Source organism: Dipteris shenzhenensis, chromosome 2, assembly GCF_047967505.1.
Source record: "Dipteris shenzhenensis isolate YYH24624 ecotype China chromosome 2, Dip_SZ_1.0, whole genome shotgun sequence".
NCBI lineage: Eukaryota > Viridiplantae > Streptophyta > Polypodiopsida > Gleicheniales > Dipteridaceae > Dipteris > Dipteris shenzhenensis.
In genome coordinates, this window is record NC_141597.1 from 60,504,022 (window position 1) to 60,525,035 (window position 21,014).

The window sequence follows — 21,014 nt, forward strand, 5'->3', positions numbered from 1 at the left end:
TATCCACCTATTTCACATGTCCATGCATATGTAAGATATTTGAGATATCCACCTATTTCACATGTCCATGAAGAAAATACATAATGCGAATTGATAGTAAGCATACCTCACAATATCACAGATCTTGAATATAGCATTTCTAACATCTTCTTGTAAGCACCCTTTTATTGTAATTGGAAGGATGAACTATCAAAGCAACAATGAAATCATGTCAACAATATAACATAATAATAATTACGCTAATGCATCACTATTATCGGTACACTAATTCTACTTAGAATACCTGTAAGACCTTGTGCCAATCATGGGACTTGAGGCCACTAAGCTTATTGTCCTTTGAAAATGCTCCTTTCAAGCAATGCATGTACCCTGTCGGTGTTTGAAAAGAGGCAATGTCTGCCTTGATCGCTACCTCCTCCCTCGTAGAGAGGATCCACGTTGCTTTCGGGAGGACAACTTTTCCTGAAGCATGCACTTGGGGCCACAAACGAGACATCCTATTCATAGCATGCAAGTCTTCTCGCACTCCTCTCGAGTCCTTGGAACCAACCAAGTGTGCCCAAATGGTAGCCCCCACATTCTTAAAGATATGCATGGGATCCAAGAGATGATTGATTTGTAACTGACCCCAATAAGGAAGCTCGTGAAAGATCGATAGCCTCTTCATACCAGGAGGAGGTTCCTCTCCATTCTCCCTCCAAGCTTGAATCCAATCACTTGCTTTCAAATATGATGGTGGTGGATCAAGCTGACCTCCACGTGCGAGATGGTCGAGCGAAAGGTATCGAGCATGACCTTCATAAACATTTTTCCTCATATGTTTAGAGTAGCGTGCAAGCGATTTCAGAGCGGGTCCACAAACAGGACAAGCATGGTACCCACTTGTAACAAGTCCTGCATGCGTGCATGAATATGTTAGTACAAGACATGCGTGCAAAAGAGAGTAAAAAAAGCATAATCCTTCATTGTACATGTAAAGACATAACCACGTACCTGCGCACTCTCCATATCCTGGGTAGTCATGCATGGTCCACATCAAGATACCCCTGACCAAAATATCATTGGTATGCTTAGGAGCTCTGGAAATATCAAAGACCTGCACTCCTCTCCATAATATCTGTAACTCCTCTATCAAAGGTGCCATGTACACGTCCATGTTTTTTGCCTTGTACTTTCCTGGCACAAGTAGTGCAAGCATGAGGTGTCCCTTTTTTATTGTTAGCCATGGTGGGATATTGTAATTCACCACGACTATGGGCCATGTCGACCAAGATGTCGAGCGTAACCCGAAAGGATTCACGCCGTCCATGGCTAGCCCAAGATGTAAGTTGCGTGGCTCTCTCGCAAAGTCTGGCCACTGATTATCTATGTGCTTCCAAGCTGCACAATCTGCGGGAATCCTCAATGTGTGATCAGTGGACCGATGAGATGCATGCCATGTCATCAACTCCGCTATGGATTTGCATCGAAACATGTGTTGTATTCTTGCAATGATGGGAAAGTGTCTTAAGACCTTTACCGGTATCCTCTCACTCTGCAAGTCATCTCTATATCATTGTTCCCCACACTTTGGACAACTAGCCAAATCTCCATGCTCACGACGAAAGAGAATACAATCATTACGGCAAGCATGGATGGTATCATAATCCATACCCACCATTGTTAGCATCTTTTTTGCTTCATCTCTTGATGCGGGCATGGTATTTGGTGCAGGCAACATCTTCTGGAGCAACCTATGACAAAGACACTATCCAAATGATGATTCTCAAAACAAACAATATCCAAATAATGAGTCAAATTAATGCAAGGGCTAACCTCATTAAGGCCGAGACACTTGTATCCGACCACCCATACTGTACTTGTAGATTCAAGATTGAGAGACAAGCACGTAGTTTAGACATCCTAGCACCCTCGTACAATCGTGTTGATTGCAACTCTCGCATTTTGACCTCAGACTCTGACATCACGTGTACGTGGGATGTAGTGCCCCTAAAAATGGAATCCATCATGTCGACCATACCCTCGTCATCATCCGGGAGACTATAGTCTTGTTGAAAGTGAGAAGGTATATGTGTACCCTCGTCACCCTCCTCATCCTGTCATAAGCTCATTCGTGTAAATATAAGATCTTCTATTTCTGGGTATACAATAAGATTGCGAACTTAAATAGCTTTGACTTACCGATGATCCATCAACATGTGCAACACCAACGGGGGGTACTGGTTCCAGCTCCTCCCCATACATCCGCAAGTGGTGCATGATAATACGACATTGATGTCGTACTTCTCGCTTGCAATGAGTGCAATGACAATATAACCTCTCCGTAAGCCACTTCGTGCTCCCAGGCATTGGCGCATCATCGGATGAGCTTCCACTCATCCCTTCCATCTACACTTATAAAACCACAACATAAGCATGAAGAGGAGATATTGACAATTATAAGCATAGCATGTTTAATTTGAGCTTCTCTTGAGGCCATATAAAAAGAATGACGTCGCTATATAGTAAGGATTGAAACAAAAAATCCTATATAGTAAGGCTATATAGTAAGAGGAGATATTGACAATTATAAGCATAGCATGTTTGAGCTTCACTGGAGGCCATATTTAAAAAAAATAAACAGTAAGCGTCGCTATATAGCGACGCTCTGTTCCGTCGCTATATAGCGACGTTTTTAATTTAAAACGTCGCTATATAGCGACGCTTTAAATTAAAAACGTCGCTATATAGCGACGCTGTGGGTTAAAACTCGAAACGCGCAGCATTTTGCTCAATCCATTCCTAATCTCTCAAGTAAGCAACCCAAAATCTCCTCCCACCTATTTTCGACGACCTCCCATCTATTCCAAGCAACCTCCCACTCTATTTTCCACTCCTCACCCTTCTCCTACCTCTTGTACTCCCTCTCTCTCCTTTTTCCCTCTTTGGTTTCCAGAAAGAAAGTTCTTCAAGAGGTGAGTTTGTTTCAACAATGTAGGTTGTTTGTTTGTTAGCTTTGGTTTTGTGAGTGTTTCTACTTGTATTGCTAAAGTTGTAAACTAGTTTTCATGCTTGATTTGAAAGGATTGAAACAAAAAACGAGATTTCAAGAAAGAAAGAAAGAAAACTCACCTCTTCTTCCTGTATTTCTCTTCCTTCTCTTTCTCCTTGTCTCCTCAATCTCCTCCTTTCCTTGTCTCCTCAATCTTCTCTTTCCTTGTCTCCTTTCAAGAAGTTGCTTTTGTGATCTCCTCTTTCCACTAACATCTTATTTGAAAAAATGGGTTGTTTTCTCTCTTTTGTAGGGCCAGTCCACTACACCGAGTGGGACATACTCTCTCTTTTGTGGGGCCAGTCCACTACACCGAGCGGGACATACTTTTACAGGTAAGTGCTTCCTCTTCTTTCCATTTAATATTTTTGTTATTTGCATTGGCCTACAGTTAGCGCCTTAAGCGCTAGCTGCAGTGATGGGCGTAGGAACCCTCTCTTCCCCTCTCTCTCTTTCCGTCTTCCCCCTTCTCTTTTTCTCCTTTTTTCCCCTTCTCTTTTTTCCCTCTTCTCTTATTCTCTCTTTCCCCCTTCTCTCTTTCCCCCTCTCTCTTTTCCCTTCTCTCTTTCCTTTCCCTCTTATTCTCTATTTCCTTTCCCTCTTATTCTCTTATGCTTATGCTTCTCTCATTCCCCCTTCTCTATTTCCCCCTTCTCACATTCGCATAAGCTCTTTTTCCGCATAAGCTCCAGCATGAGCATGAGCTTATGCTTATGCGGAAAAAGAGAAGGAGCTTATGCGGAAACTTACGCATAAGCTCATGCTCATGCATGAGCATACGCATGAGCTTATGCTTATGCTTATGCTTGTGCATAAGCATAAGCATAAGCTCATGCGTATGCTCATGCATGAGCATGAGCTTATGCGTAAGTTTCCGCATAAGCTCCTTCTCTTTTTCCGCATAAGCTCCTCTTTCTCTTTTTATGCATAAGCTCCTTCTCTTTTTCCGCATGAGCACAAGCATGAGCTTATGCTTATGCTTATGCTTAAGCATAAGCATAAGCATAAGCATAAGCTCATGCTTGTGCTCATGCGCATAAGCATAAGCATAAACATAAGCTCATGCTTATGCTCATGCATGAGCATGAGCTTATGCTTAAGTTTTCGCATAAGCTTATGCGGAAATAGAGAATGAGAGAAGCTTCTGCTTCTCTCATTCTCTTTTTTCGCATAAGCTCTTTCTCTTTTTCCGCATAAGCTCCTTCTCTTTTTCCGCATGACTTAAGCATAAGCATAAGCATAAGCTCATGCTTATGCTCATGCATGAGCATGAGCTTATGCTTAAGTTTCCGCATAAGCTTATGCGGAAATAGAGAATGAGAGAAGCTTATGCTTCTCTCATTCTCTTTTTCCGCATAAGCTCCTTCTCTTTTTCCGCATAAGCTCCTTCTTTATTTCCACATGAGCATAAGCTCCTTCTCTTTTTCCGCATGAGCATAAGCATGAGCTTATGCTTATGCTCATGCTTATCCTCATGCATGAGCATGAGCTTATGCAAGTTTCCGCATAAGCTTATGCGGAAATAGAGAATGAGAGAAGCTTATGCTTCTCTCATTCTCTTTTTCCGCATAAGCTCTTTCTCTTTTTCCGCATAAGCTCCTTCTCTTTTTCCGCATGAGCATAAGCTTATGCGTAAGTTTTCGCATAAGCTCCTTCTCTTTTTCCACATGAGCATAAGCTCCTTCTCTATTTCCGCATGAGCATAAGCTCCTTCTCTATTTCCGCATGAGCATAAGCTCATGCTTATGCTCATGCATGAGCATGAGCTTATGCGTAAGTTTCCGCATAAGCTTATGCGGAAATAGAGAATGAGAGAAGCTTATGCTTCTCTCATTCTCTTTTTCCGCATAAGCTCTTTCTCTTTTTCCGCATAAGCTCCTTCTCTTTTTCTGCATGAGCATAAGCATGAGCTTATGCTCATGCATGAGCATGAGCTTATGCGTAAGTTTCCGCATAAGCTTATGCGGAAATAGAGAATGAGAGAAGCTTATGCTTCTCTCATTCTCTTTTTCCGCATAAGTTCCTTCTCTTTTTCCGCATAAGCTCATTCTCTATTTCTGCATGAGCATAAGCTCCTTCTCTTTTTCTGCATGAGCATAAGCATAAGCTCATGCTTATGCTCATGCATGAGCATGAGCTTATGCTTAAGTTTCCGCATAAGCTCTTTCTCTTTTTCCGCATGAGCATAAGCTCCTTCTCTTTTTCTGCATGAGCATAAGCATGAGCTTATGCTCATGCATGAGCATGAGCTTATGCGTAAGTTTCCGCATAAGCTTATGCGGAAATAGAGAATGAGAGAAGCTTATGCTTCTCTCATTCTCTTTTCCCGCATAAGCTCCTTCTCTTTTTCCGCATAAGCTCCTCTTTCTCTTTTTATGCCATGCTTATGCTCATGCATGAGCATGAGCTATGTTTCCGCATAAACTCCTTCTCTTTTTATGCATAAGCTCCTTCTCTTTTTCCGCATAAGCTCCTCCTTCTCTTTTTATGCATAAGCTCCTTCTCTATTTCCGCATAAGCTCCTTCTCTTTTTCCGCATAAGAAGCTTATGCGGAAATAGAGAATGAGAGAAGCTTATGCGGAAATAGAGAATGAAATAAGCTTTTGCGTGAGCATATGCGGAAACATGAGCATAAGCTCATGCTCACCCATGAGCATAAGCATAAGCTCATGCGGAAAAAGAGAAGGAGCTTATGCTCCTTCTCCTTTCCGCATAAGCTTCTCTCCTTCTCTTTTTCTGCATAAGCTCCTTCTCTTTTTCCGCATGAGCATAAGCATGCGGAAACTCATTCTCTATTTTATGCATAAGCTCCTTCTCTATTTCCGATGCCTATGCTTAAGCATGCTTATGCTCATGCATGAGCATGAGCTTATGCTTAAGTTTCCGCATAAGCTCATGCTTATGCGTGAGCTTATGCAGAAATAGAGAATGAGAGAAGCATAAGCTCATTCTCTATTTCTGCATAAGCTCATTCTCTATTTCCCACTCTATTTTCCCCTTCTCTCATTTCCCCCTTCTCTCCTTCTCTATTTTCCCTCATCTCTTTCCCCTTCTCTATTTCCCCCTTCTCTCATTCTCTATTTCCTCATTCTCATTCTTTTCTTTCCTTTACATCTTCTTTCCCTCTTATCTTTCCCTCTTCTTTCCCTCTTTCCTTTCCCTCTTCTTTCCTTTCCCTCTTCTTTCTTCTTGCCTATGCCTATGCCTATGAGAATGCTCATGTTTGTTTTTTGTTTTCTGTTTTCGTGTTTGTGTCTATGTTAGACATGGGATCACGTCGCTCATCCGACGAGTACGGACAGCCTCACAGGAGGAGAGCTCATGATCTATATGCTCCAGAGGACTTTGATTCCTCTCAGGCGACTACCCCGAGGAGAATCCTCTCGGTCCTAGCACTGTGACTACCCCTGGTCCGACCCCTCTTCCATGTAGCACTGCGACTACCCCTCAGGGAACTCCTTTGCTAGCCGCGCATGGCTTTGTCGGGACTCCTGACGAGTTTGTAGCGCAGATGAGCGATGAGGAGGCAGCGAGATTCTTCTCTCCGCTCTCTCAGAGGACCTCCGTAATTCCTTCCCCTACACCGACGGGTGGACGTACTGCCCAGCCATCCCCTCGCGCCCCTTCGACCGCGGGATCATCACCTGCGCATGCCTCCCGCAAGGGAAGGAAGAGTAGGATGGGCGGCTCATGTTGTGCTGATTCAGGAGATGTAGACGAGTCAGCACACTCACGCCCCTTTAGGTCTCCACTTGGTCCGGAGACACAGTATCAGTCAAGTCCCTTTCCCTCTCCTACTCCCACTGCTACTCCTCGATCCAGAAGCGGTCGCGCAGCTTCCACTCCTTCAGACTCTGCTACCGTCAGTCCCCCTTACACATCAGGGGATCTCTCCTATCAAATCACATCTGCCAGAGAGATAATAGAAGACAAAAAGGGCAAAGCAGTGATGGCCGCCATGAGGAGGTTGATGAGTCATCACTTCAAGAGCGGCATAAATATCGATTGGCGGTATCAAGATTCCCAAAAGAAGCAGGCGGTGATCGATGAGTTAAAACAAAGATACCCTAATCTGCCAAATGTGGAGTTTAATAACAATTATATGCTCGAGCGCATGGGTTTGGTCCTAAAGCATCGCAGATCAACCTTGCGTACTTCCATTACAAAGGGGTTGGCTAAACCCAGCTGGGCAGACAAAGCTGATTGGAAGTACTTCAAGAAGCAACATAGGGACCATCCCGAAATGTTCGAGGGTCAGAGGAGGGCTGCGAAGAGACGGCTGGACGTCGTAGGTACTTCGCACTTTGGTGCAGGTGGACGGTATGCATTCGAGGCAACCGTGGTAAGTCTACTTCTTCCCATTTAATGTATTGTTCTATTTGTTTTACTTACATATTACATGCACTTTAGCTAACTCTAACTCTCGTAAATTGGATCCACAGCAAGCTGTGATGGGTCGTCTTCCTACGGATGCAGAGATGCGGCGCGCATTTCGGATAGGAACAAAGCCGTGGTTCATTGAGCAAGAGGCAATGGGAGCGACAGTCGATTGGGCTGAGGTGGCTGCTCGCACGGTATAAGTTTACTCCTACTTGTAATCTCACTTTTTAATTTAAGTTCCAATCTAATTTTCGATTTATATAGTTCACTCTTAGGGTCAAAGCTCAAGCGTCCCATCATTGGAGACGAGCGATCAACAGGGGCAAGGATCGGACGCAGGTGCCGAGGACGAGGGAGAAGACGCAGGTGTCGGGGACGAGGGAGAAGACGCAGGTGTCGAGGACCAAGGAACAGGCCAACAAGACGAAGATGATTCGGATTCGGATGAGTAGTGGTAGTAGCATTTTGTATATCCGCTCGTTTGAGCAATTTTGTATCGCCCTTTCGCAGGGTAATTTTGTTACAAACACAGTTGTATATGTATATGCATTTCTTCCTCATCGTTCACAAGAACAATTTTGTATCACCCTGCAAGCAAGGGAAATTTTGTTATGAAAAACTTTCTTTTGTAATTACAAAAAAAAAAAGGATTAGTGGGGCTAAATAGGGCCAAAAGGAAGCCCTGTTTAGCCCCACTAACCCTTTTTTTTAACTTCTGTTAATCGTCGCTATATAGCGACGTTTACCAGTGTCGCTATATAGCGACGATTAACAGTGTCGCTATATAGCGACGATTAACAGCGTCGCTATATAGCGACGGTTTATAGCGACGCTCCTTTTCCGACGATTTTAACGACTTTTATAGCGACCTTTGTGCCCGTGAAAAAAAAAAATTTTTATGTAAAAAGCGTCGGTATTTCCGTCGGAAAATGGCCTATGCCTTGTAGTGTAATTTGATACAAGATGCAGTGCCACACCCGCATATGTTGCCCTATGCTCGTCGTGAGGAGGCGAAGCGTCAGTGATATGAGGTGGGATCTTCAGGAGGACTGTTACGGATGCATGGAGTGATGGTGATAGTAGCCCTCTGCCATTATCTCATGAAGCCGTGGAGGAGGAGGTGTTTGATGATATGGTGCAGGATTTATATGTCCATCAAGGGAGGGATGATAGCATGGAGCAGGATGATCTTTTTACTGCAGCATCGACTGCACTGTTTGAGGGGTGCACATTCTCTGTTCTACGTGCCTCCCTTGAGTTACTAAACTTGCAAACCATCTATGGATGGAGCAATGCAAGTTTGAATGCATTACTCAAGTAAGCTTTAAAGTCTATTTTGCAAACATGGTGAATTATGCTAGTGGGTCAATTACTCGAATGCTTTTCCTCATTTATGGTCTTCACGTGTAGGCTATTGTGTAAAATGCTTTCAAGGGAGAATAAATTACCGACCTCAAGAGATATGGCAAGGCAACATGTGACCTCTCTTGGAGGATTAGATAACAAGCGCATCCATGCATGTGTCAACGATTGCGTTTTGTTTCGTGGACTACATAAGGATGCAAGAGAGTGTCCTACTTGTGGAGAGGCAAGATATAGAGCAGATCTCAAAACTTTGGACGTGCCTCGTAAGGTTATGCAACATTTTCCCATAATCCCTCGCATCCAACATATGTTCAAGTGCAAATCTATTGCAGAGCTCATATCATGACATTCCTCCCATCGATCAACCAATGGCAAGTGGAGAACTCCCATGGACTCTCCTGCATGGAAGCATATTGAAGACACATGGCCAAGCTTCAAGGAAGAACCTAGGAGCTTGAGACTTGGATTGGGTATGGACGGTGTGAACCCATTTGGTCTCAAAAGCACCTCTTACAGTGTATGGCTAGTGATATTAGTGAATTATAATCTTCCACCCTCTATGGCTATTCAGAAAGGACATGTTATGCTGTCCCTTCTAATTCCAGGGAAACACAAAGTCAAAAATCCTGATGTTTATTTGGAGCCTTTGATTGATGAGCTAGAGATACTTTGGAGAGGTATCGGGGTGCATGATGTGAGCGGGCCTCCCTCGTCACGAGACTTCAACTGCAAAGCAGTCTTGATGTGGACGATGCATGACTTCCCAGGCTATGGCGAGTGCTCAGGTAAGCATTGCACTTCTAATTATGAATAGGCAAAGGATGTGGCACCCTAAACCCACCTTCAACTCTTAATTGTGTCTATTGTTTAGGTCTCACTACATCGGGTTACCATGCATGTCCTGTTTGTGGTCCTTCGCTAGTTGCCTCACGGGCAGATGCATTGAATAAGGTCATCTATGAGAATCATCATCGATTTCTCCCACCTGATCATCCTAGATATGTTGTCCCTTGGAATGAAGTCCTCCCACAATCACTCACTGCGGGAGATTGGATGAGAATTTGGGACAGTTCCACGACTCCTCCACCACTTGGCATGAGCCGGTAAGGGTTTGTAACTATTGTGTGCTATATTGGCTGGAAATAAAGATTGCCCGCTAACACCAACTTTTGTTTAGATAATCCATCTTTTATCGTTTACCATATTGGTCCCACCTCAAGATCAATCACCTGGTTGATCCCATGCATATCTTCAAGAATGTGGCATCTACCATTTGGGAGCATTTGAATGGGACACGAGATTCTGCAAGCATAAGGGAGGATCTACGTACCACAGGGAGGATGCGTGAAGCTTGGCCACAAGAGAGACCAAATGGGCGTGTTTTTTTACCTCGTGCACCGTGGATGTTATCAAAGCTAGAGATGGCGACGTTGAAGCGCGCTATTACTACAATTCGTACTCCCACTAGATGCATGAGGTGTTTGAAGGGAGCCTTTACAAAGAGCAAGAAAAGAGGTGTAGAGCAATTATATGGCTTGAAATCTCATGATTGGCACAAGATGCTCCAAGTAAGTATTTTATATGCATAATATCTTTTTCCTTTCAAATTTGTGAGTGAATAATTATAAGCAACTAATCAACCACCTCCTCGTGGGTTCACTTCATACTACCTACTAGCATTTCACGTAGTGCATCGAAGGATGTGAAAGATAGTATTTACAAGATGGGCGAGCTTGTGAGGTACTTTACATGATACAAAATATGATGCGTATCAATGCTCCATGCAAGTTTGAATGCATATTGCTAATATGCTGTACTTTTTCATTTCTAGATATGTGAGCTCAAAGGAAATAGATCCCACCACGCTTGAGAATGCTGGAGTTATGTCAGTGGAGGTGGTTTGTTTAGTGGAGGAGACATTTCCATGTTCTATTCTCACAAACCAACTACATCTTATAGTGCATTTGGTGGATGAGATTGCTATATGCGATACTATACATGCACGATGGTTGTTCTTCCTCGAGCGCTTCATGAAGACCTTGAAGGGCTTCGTGAGACAAAATGCAAGATCTGAAGGTAGCATGGCCAAGGGTTGGTTGGTACAAAAGTCACTTGTATATATTTCTAAGTTTCTTGTTGACGTGGATAGCTCTCTCCCACGACTATGGAGAGATGATGAAGACCTAAGGATGACTCTATTATGCCTCAAGGGAAAGGACACAACAAAGTAATAGACACGGAGTTGCATAATAGTATCAACCTCTATTGTATGCTTAATAGTGATGTGATAAAAAGATGGGTGACAAGATACGAGGATGCAAAGGCAAGAAGACAAGAAGAAAGGGCCCTCTTTTGTATACACCACGGATCTCGTGTGCCATACCCTCAGTATCTAAGAGCACTTCCAAAGGATATTCATGTGGATTGGCTACTTGATGAAATGGAGAAAGCAGAGAAAGACGAGGGGATGCATATCACAATGGAAGAATGGGAGTATGCTAGGGGATGCATGAGCAAGGTCGGTATATAGAATGTTATGCATAAGTTAGGAGCTTTCAATAATTTAGATTGCTTATTTAATTGATTTTTTCGTGGTGTAGTGCACTATGTTCAATGCTATATGGTGTGAGGGCAAGCATTTTCGAACACAACGGATTGATGATAAGAGAAACACACAAGATTGCGGTGTCATTTCTAGCTTTGAGGGAGCCAATGGAGCCATGGATGATTATTGTGGCATAATCCAAGATATTATTGAGCTTGACTTTCGACGCTTCTTTGTGTATGTTTTGGATGTAAAGTGGTTGAAGGATGTGGTGGAAAGAGGCCCTAATGCAACAATCAAACGCCATGCAAGTGGCTTTGTAACTATTGACTCAACAAAGTTTTAGCAAAGTAGGAAGGACACACTAGTACTACCGTAACAATGTAAACATGTACTATGCACACATACAAAAATACTCGCTTTTAAATATTTGATGCAAGAAAAATAACATGATTGTATTTGTGTTTGAATTAGGTTGTCTATCAACCAATGGTGGATAATAATAGATGGTGGCATGTCATACCTATTATGCCACGTTCCAAAGTGATGTATAGTACATTTACTAATATGGAGCGTATGGAGGATGATCATGGCCATGGACGTGATGATGACCGTGATACGAGAGAGGAGGATGATCATGAGATAGGAGATATAGAAATTGAGGCCATTACCCATGAGGATGAGCCTACCATTGGTGATGCTGATTTCGATGAGCACATGAGTAGCACAAGTAGTAGTGGGTTGAATGTATTTGTAGATCTAAACACTTGTTTGGATTTTGAAGTAGATAGTTTGGCAAGGGTTGATCTCATTGAGGATGAGATTGAACCGTAGCCCATCATTGATATTGGCAAAACTATTTTACATATTGTCTCATTCTCCTCACCTCACTTAATTCTTGTATATGTGGCTCGGGGAGGTCACTCATCATATGTAACCCTATCACGTGAGTTCAACAGAAGGATTTTTTTTATTTCTAAAATTTACAGAAATAAATATACATAAGGGACTATTTAAAATAGTTTTGGAAAAAATTTACAGATTTGTATAAAAAAGGGGTACATTTTATTAATGAAAATTTTTACAAATAAGGGACTTTAAATATAGGCCTTGAACGCACGTGATATAGAGGGTTTATACATAGTGACCCCCCTGAGATATGTGGGCTTGCAAACTCCTTGCAAAAAAGCATTGATGTTTTTGTTAAAATTATGTGCTTTAGTAATCATGGGCAATGTTTGGAAAGCAATGATGTACACCAAAATCTCACTTTCTGTATTCTCTGGTTTGTGTCTAAATACGCGTTTAATTCTCAGTGTAAACGCGCAAATAAACGCGCTGATAAATGCAATGTTAGACGGGCCAGTATTTTCTCAGTTTAGACGTGCAAATAGACATGTTAATACATGCGCAAATAGACGTGCTGATAAACGCAATGTTAGACGGGCCCGTATTTTCTTAGTTTAAACGCACAGATAGATGTGTTAATACACGTGCAAATAGATGAGTTGTTAGATGCGCTATTAGATGCGCCCGTAATTCCTCTACTCAAGCAACGCCTATAGACACGCCCGCTATTTTGCGCATCTACCAAGCGTGTCTATAGTTGCTTTGTGTTGTTGTGGCAGGCTACAATGCCGAACAAGCAATACTACACACTTTTAAGAAGGCTTAACGACGAGTAGCGATCGATCATCAACAACATCATGCTCAAGAAGATCAGCAATCCCAGCCAACAATTCCATCTACTACTCTCTGGAGAGGCAGGTACAGGAAAAACCTTCACGCTCATGTTGTTAGTCCAAGCACTGCTTCGCTTCTACTCACACAAAGACACATTGAATGTTGACTTGCCCAAGGCAATCTTGCTCGCTTACACTGGAAGAGCCACTCACGTAATTGGTGGGATGACTATACATGGAGCACTCCACCTTCCACTACTTTCATTGACCTACACATCGCTTTCAATGAAAAAAATGTAGCAACTTTCGGGTGCATTCAAAGAGGTGCAGCTATTGGTTATTGACGAGATATCCTTAGTTGGCCTCAATACCTTCGCTATTGCAGACTCCCGCATGAGAGAAATCAAGCGCAACCACGACCAGCCTTTTGGTGGAGTCAATGTTCTGCTATGTGGAGACCTCTACCAAGCAAGCCCAACCAAGGACTCGTGGATTTTTCAGGACAGAGCCACTCCTTCAACCATGCTAGTGTCCTTTTGGATGCGCCAAAAAGACCCCCCCTTCCTCGCATTGCTCAACAAGATCAGGATAGGATGCCAAAAGCAGATGCCGACCTTGAGCTCCTAAACAATGAACACCTCAAAACCCAACGAAAAAGCACAAAATTCCTCACCTTTTCTACACAAACGCTACAAAGGACATCCATAACGACTACATTTTCAACATCCTACAAACAGACCCTCATGTGCTACTCGCAAAGGACATAAGGCATAAGACAATGTGCAGTAAATCCGTCAAAGTACCAACATACCCAAGACAAACGGGTGGTCTTCACATAGAACTACGGGTAAAAAGGAGGATGATTATAGAAATTTGTTCAGGAAACTTGGATGTTGCAGACGGGATTGTCAATGGTGCGAATGGGGTCTTCATGCACAGCAACACTGAGGTCAAGCCATATGTCATTTGGATGTGCTTCAATGACCCATACTCTGGATTAAGATCACGTTCAGAGAACCGACATCTTTACAAGGATGATACTCCGAGACATTGGACGCCCATCCTACAAGTCATCCGCGAGTTCTAGGTTGGGAAGAACCACTTCAATACGATATCACCAACCAATTCCCCCTGCAGCTTGCAGCAGCAAGAACAGTGCATCAATCTCACAAGGTCTTACACTGCAGTCAATCGCCTTCGACCCAAAAAGCATACATGCCCACGGTCTGGTTTAAACTGCGCTTTCTTGTGTCCATGAGCCCTCAATCTTTTCCTTTTATCAAGGCTGGAGCACAAGCAAATCAAATTTGACCCTTCGGTAAAAGAAGAAATTTCAAGACTGAGAGGGACCCGATGGTGGCCATTCGAAAGGATGACATCTCCAACGCGAAGAATACGAGTGCGCTACTTCTGACACTCAACAAGAGATCCCTCCTTCATCATGCACAGGACATTTCGAGCTCGAGCAGCTTGGAAAGAACGACGATCCTATGCCTACAATAGACACGAACAACAACTATAGAGAGTAGCGTAATTGTTGCCACTTTTAGGAATCTCCAGACATAACGGCATGGGCATTGCAACTTACTATAGACCAGATCTGCAACTCATCCGAGAGACTCACATAGAGGTTGACGGGTGCGAGATCCAGCTCGCAATGTTCGAAAGCAATGAAAAAGAAACACTCGGAACGCTAAACACGTACAAGTCACCTAAAACAAAATTGCAGTCTCTGCTGCAAATCTCGTTCCACCATCTGTAAATTACATTTGCGCTCGGTGACTTCAACATTGACATGAACCACTCCTCTACACAAATGGCACGGCTGCAAGACTTCATGGTCCACCACAACATGTGCATGATCAATAAAGGGCCAACAGCAATCTATGGCTCAGGAATAGACCACATTTGGTGCAACAACAAAGCATTCGACACACTCACAGGAGAGACATTCCCATATTGGTCTGACCATATGCTACTCTGTAGAGAGACATGAAACACACTTCCTTACATAACTTCGAAAGGGCAGGCCCACTGAAGAAGTTCACCTTGTTACTAACTGGGGGGCCTATTCGCTATGAATCGTACTCGCCAGAAGCTTCCAAATCTAGAGGGAAACGGTGCATCAGTGCAAGCCTACAATTCTATGGCTCTCTGCAAGCACCCTAGGTGTGCGGGATCGATCTCACAACGCCAGAGTCCATTTCCAGAGCTCTGCCATGCCGGATGATAATATAGCGCTGCACATGAGACGGGTCTGGCAGGTCTGCCCTCCGGCCCTTCACTGATATCCCTCAGTACCAGCAACAGCTGCAGCAGCGAAGAGTAGGCCATGGAGATTGTCGAATGCCTTCCGCTCCAGGATCTCCCGGGATCCTCAGTGACATCGCTGAAGAAACACGCAACACTCGGCGAGTCTGATGCGAAACAAAGCTCCGGCCAACACCATGCTGGCGAGCATGGTCGAAATGGGCGACGACTTCTTCTCTGCCTTTCTGAATTTGGCAGCTGCGGATTCAGAGTTCCTTCGATTCCTGCCACCAGATAAATCTCGCCTGCAAATCGATAAATTTCTCAAGAGAGGAGACGGAGCCAGTGTTCTTTACGAGGCTGCTGAGCGGCAACGAGATGGACATATCAATCGCAACGAGTCGCAATCTCCCATCGAGCGTACTGCAGCTTCGAATGGCATTGCGGATTTTGCAACCCGCAGTCCTCTCTCCGCGATTCACGAGGAGCATGGTCCTAGGGAGCTCGCACAGGTCTCGTCCGGCATAAAAGCTCGCCTGCGGGGCCCCTGTCTCAATTGACAATGGAAGTTCCGGCGAGCGTACCAGACTTCGCTCCCAGTATTCCCACGAGGAACTATTTCGAGACAGGCAAAATTACGACCGATGGCGATGACCTCTTCTCCGGTGGCAGACTTGGTGTGTCATCTCCAAGGAAAGGCGGCCTTTTGCGGCACAGTAGTTCTCCTGTCGGTTTCTTTTCTCAACTGGAGCGTGATGGACTTGGTGATGTTGAAGAGCTAATAGTACCTTCTTCATCCGGAAATTCTTCAGAGGAAGGCACCCTCGAACTGAGGGGAGGGCCTGCTTTCCGCGGAACCTATCAGTGGAATGAAAGCGTTGCTAGTTCTGTCAACCTAAGAGCTGGGTCTCCGAATACTGCTTTATTTGCAGCGAGGAAACGAATACGTGAGTTGGAAAATATATATTGTGCTGGCTCGACCGTAATAGATCCTCAGGCAAGCAAATCTCTAGCGCATTTGTGCACGTATCTTATCTTATCACAGGTTGGTGGAAAGCTTGAATTCCAGTTCATATAGACGAAGACCGACCGAGTGTAATTGCTTGGCAGCAAAGATATGCCCTAGAGCAGGGCGCTTCCTTACGGAACCAATTGAGCCTGCCGACTGCGACCAGTCTCGAGAGCTCCCTCTCTTTAGACAAGCTACCCTGTCGAGCCAGAGCAAAGCGGGGCTTTGCTACTCATCCACGCAGTATTGCAGAACGGGTCAGTGAATGTCTCATTCAATGCGTTTAAGGGCCTTGCATGTGTTTGGGGCTTTGGCAAGTACTCAACTTCCGTCTGCAAATAAAACAGATTCGAAGGACTAAGATTAACGAGCGCATGAGAAGGCTGCAAGAGCTAGTGCCAAACATGGACAAAGTACAGGTGGTATACCGTATTTATTCTATCCTAATTACAATGAAAACTAAGGTTTTATCTTCAAGCAATTCATAAGCCTTGCCAGCCCGTACTGAAAGATTTGCCTGATTTATCTTGATATTGGCTGTTTTAGCAAGCATGTACAGCAGATATGCTTGCTGATGCTGTGGAATACGTCAAGTTTCTCCAGCGACAGGTTCAGGTATTACTGTTGTGAGTTCCTGCCGAATTAACTCTAAAGCTCACCTGAATGCCACATCTGAGTGCCGCAGAATAGTATTAATGAAATGCCTATATATTGATTTTTGATCATGCAGTAAGATGCTCAGAGCATTCAAATCGATCTGTTGTTGTTTCTCGCATCAACACGTATAGGCACTGAAAGCTGCTTTTTTTGTGACACACAAGTTGACAGAGACCTTAAAAAATAATGACGAGTCAATGTCCCACAAATCCAGATTCCATGACCTTGGGGTTTGCCTTTCCTATTGAACCCTCAGACATGTGCCACATGATCTTTGAGAGAATGTATGTGACATAGAGGGAGGAGATCATGATTCTTGGAGTAGATGAGCAGATCCATGCAAATCCACGGTAATGGTGAAACACATTTTGACAGGTCAGGTGTATCACAATGTTGTTTTGTGAATGGCTAAAATTTTAAAATGCTTCTCTATAACAGCTGCCAGGCCCTAAAAGACGTTGCAATTTGGGTACATGTTTCCATGCTTGCTCCCCCTACTCTTGGCCTCCCCTATTGATACTCTCACAGCCTTTGTAGCTCGACCCCACTGCATGTCCACTGATCTTCCCTAGTCTTAGGCAGGGTTGTTTGTGAGTCCTGTTACCTTCTCATAACATCTCAAGTAAGGTTCTCCACATTGCTCTCATCTGTAGTGTTGATTTTTTCTCTTTTTCACTTCAGCTAATGCCATTTTCCTAATTGACAATGACTTGTTTCGTTACCCTATATTTTATCCTCTTTTTCCTTCAAATGGCTTAACCGTGCTTACAGCCAAACCCTAAATATAAAACTTGGTTGTTACTTATGTAATGTATCATGTGTTATTACATACTTATGTATATAATATGGCATTATCTTCAATGTAGAATTTAAAGATTGATTATTGATTTACTTACAATTTAAGATTGTGTACACATAAACATACGCATGCACGCACATGCATACAAGATAATGTTATATTAGATTCATGCTTACATACATTTGCACAAGGGGTGGGGCGGGGGGGGATGTGTTGGTTTTGTGAGACATTGGGTACAAGAACTTGAATGAAGATGGTCAGATGTGGTAGTGGATAAAACTACGGAAGAACTCACTTAAAAAGCATGCATGGCATATGCAAAATTAGGGCAACTTTGCAAAGGGACATTTTCTGTTATGAATGAGGTCTCACCCCTTCTGTTGGTGTGGATCTGCCTCATATGTGAGAAAGGAAGAGACATAGGGTGCAAAGTCTATGAAAACCTTTCCAATGACGGGAGATATGGAAATAGAAGATACTTACTATGGAATTCAATTCAACATGGATAGTGTTTCCTTCATTCAAGTTATTCTCTTTAAACAAAGAAACTATTAATCAGTTTTTCAAAGAACAGTGTGCTTTTTCATGATTATGTGCGAGTCGGGGCTGGTTAATGTGGAGAGTGATATAGGGGATCTACAAGTATAGACACTACGACTGTCTTCCTCTTAACCCACTTCTTTCTACTGTAATTGGCTTGCTCCAACCTTGGAATTTTTTGTTTTCTAGTCCAAAAATCGTCCCTTCTGTACTTCAATTTTCATATGTGGTCAACCAGACAAGTCCTCTAAAGCAAGACATCTTAATAAAGCCAAACTTCTTGAGGGGAAAAAAGACACAATCTAGAAGTTCATAGGTTGAGTTTGGGCATATTGTTGGACTTAGCGGACACAAATTTCACATTGTGGATGTAATTGCACATTGCCTTGGTAGCTATCTTCTGTATGCATTTCTAAACATGTATTTTGGAGAGACTCAAATGAGTACTTGTCTCTCCATAGGCAATTGTAGCTTAGGTGAGTAGATACTTATTTGGTTTCAAGGAGATCATTTTTACTATGCATTTTGCTCACAATACTTAGTAAGAATGAAAAGTGCTTTTATCACTAGAGCTTATTCCACAAGTATATATGTATTATTTTTTGTGACGAGTAATTGAAATATTTCACAGTGTGATGTTATAACCTCCCTATGTCCTTGTTTAAGTGTCTTTGACTTACACCTCTCAAAGGAATACCAATTATTTATCTGTTCCTCTTTACTCATCCAACAAGGCTCATGCCACTTATCTTTCATGGAGGGAGGGTCCTTATGCATACAATACGGTTTTGTTAAGAGAGATTGGAATTTTGTGGTGAAATGAAGGTGTCGATTGTTCTTAGTTTTTAAAGGTGTGGCCTATCCCTTAGTATCTGTACATTGCCATTAGAGATTAATGATATTTGGGAATTCTTTTTGAGAGGTTTGTGGAGAGCTCATGTGTATTGTTTTATTAGATTGAAAACTATCATAAAAAGGTGCATTAGTTGCGTGGTTGCCACATGCCTTTAGTCTCAAGGTTAGAAAAAAGCACTCTAAAAAGAGGTAATTCAAGATCTTGCCTTAGCATTAGGAAAAAAGGGAGCTCATTTTGGGGCCTTTTACGGTTTGGAAAAATAAGCTCTCAACCAATCAATAGAAGGCCAACGTAACGTTGAAAATTCACAAAAATAAGAGAAAATAGAAAAAAGAAACAATACTTTATGTAAGTACAAGCGTGCTACATTAATGAGGAGATTGGTTTTTTATTCGTAGAAGATCTTTGGACAAGAAGATAGAATCTAAACTGACATTTTATCTGACAAGATCCTTCCCGCTTCCACCTTCCTTTGAATTTTCAAATGTTGTGCCGCCTTTCATGCGAAAGGTCTACCATTCTACACCATTGCCTCATTGTGCAACAGCCTTCCTTTTCCAAAACTGCTCCCTTGATCCTATTTGGCGTAGAGTAAGATGTTTCTCGTCAACTGTCTGTTTGCCCACTTTCTCTTTCTTGAAACTTCAAATTGTTATCTTAGTTACATTACTTTGCTATTGTTACAGATTCAAAAAATCTCCATGGTGAACCAAAACCACGGCCGTTCTTGTGCAAGACGCTCTGTGGATGATAATGCTACGAAGGCAGAATTATACCAAACATCCTTACCCCGTCGACCTGCTTCTTCTATTTCGTCGGTAGAGAATTCAAGTACAGTCAAAACAGAAGGAACTTGGGAAAGGTTTAGTGTTTCGAAAGGAGCATGGGTGCTCATGCAACCTAGCAAAAGAAAAAGACCCCAGACAAAAAACATTTTCTTGGCATCGTGGAAGGGAAGAGTACGAGATTTTAAAATCACCAAAGGGAAGATATCCGTGAAAGAAGTTTTGATTCAGCACGTGTACATGCATAAAGAACTTATCTTGCGAGACTATCCAAAAAATCTTCCGCAACACAGGCCTAATTGTATATTTTTCTATTGTGGTTTTTTCCTTCATGAGGTGTATGGATTTTTAAGATGAAGCTTTCTCTCTTAACTTATTGACATTCTTGTGTTGTTTTATTTCAGATTTATATCCTTCATCGTATGAGACATGGCAAAACATCGATTGTATTCTGGGATTTATAGATGTTCTGCATGGATCGAATAGGAGAACAACAATACCAAGGTCGATGTGCAACAGAGCTAGCTCAATCGGGTATATTTTTTACTGATCATTTTTATCAGTTGCTGGACAAAGCTAACACACATGGTGTGTTAATAAAACAAGACCTTCCGGCGTGGAATTCGGTGGATTGGCCTCACCCACATTCTAGTGTTACAGAGGCATATAGGGCGAAGCTTTTTACAGAAGTACAGAAAGCTCTGAGGCCCAATATTACCACTAGGATAGTAAAAATTTCTTTGTGCATGCCTCTCACAGTTTTTGTAGACTTGTTTAATACCTTTCCAGTAAAGGTTTCAAAAACAATGTTCACAGTTAAAGCAACAAATTCGGCATGCATGCCATAATTTTTGGATAAAGGTTGGGATAAGAAGACATGTAGTTCAGTGTTTTGTGAGGTGGTCCAACCTTCTATGCAACTGAAGTACATGGTTGCATCACAAAATTTTATTTTCTCTTTTTATTACAAGCGCAGTCGAATGCTAGGCTCAAAGCTTGTCCCAATGGACCAAGATGAAGAGTCGTTTGGTGCACAAAATAAACTTATTGATATTGATGTTCTTGAGAATGGTGATGTGGTAGCCAATATCTCGTTAAGAGAATGTTGCTCCCT

General features: G+C 42.8%; 1 protein-coding gene across 1 annotated transcript; it reads left to right on the plus strand.

Moving 5' to 3' along the window:
• Positions 1-15,816: 15,816 nt before the first annotated feature.
• LOC147905081 (transcription factor bHLH130-like) lies at positions 15,817-16,893 on the plus strand. Its single transcript, XM_087393272.1, has 4 exons — positions 15,817-16,201; positions 16,324-16,520; positions 16,611-16,676; positions 16,810-16,893. The coding sequence occupies exons 1-4, from the start codon at positions 15,817-15,819 to the stop codon at positions 16,891-16,893; spliced, it is 732 nt and encodes a 243-aa protein (XP_087249398.1).
• The last annotated feature ends 4,121 nt before the right edge of the window (positions 16,894-21,014 follow it).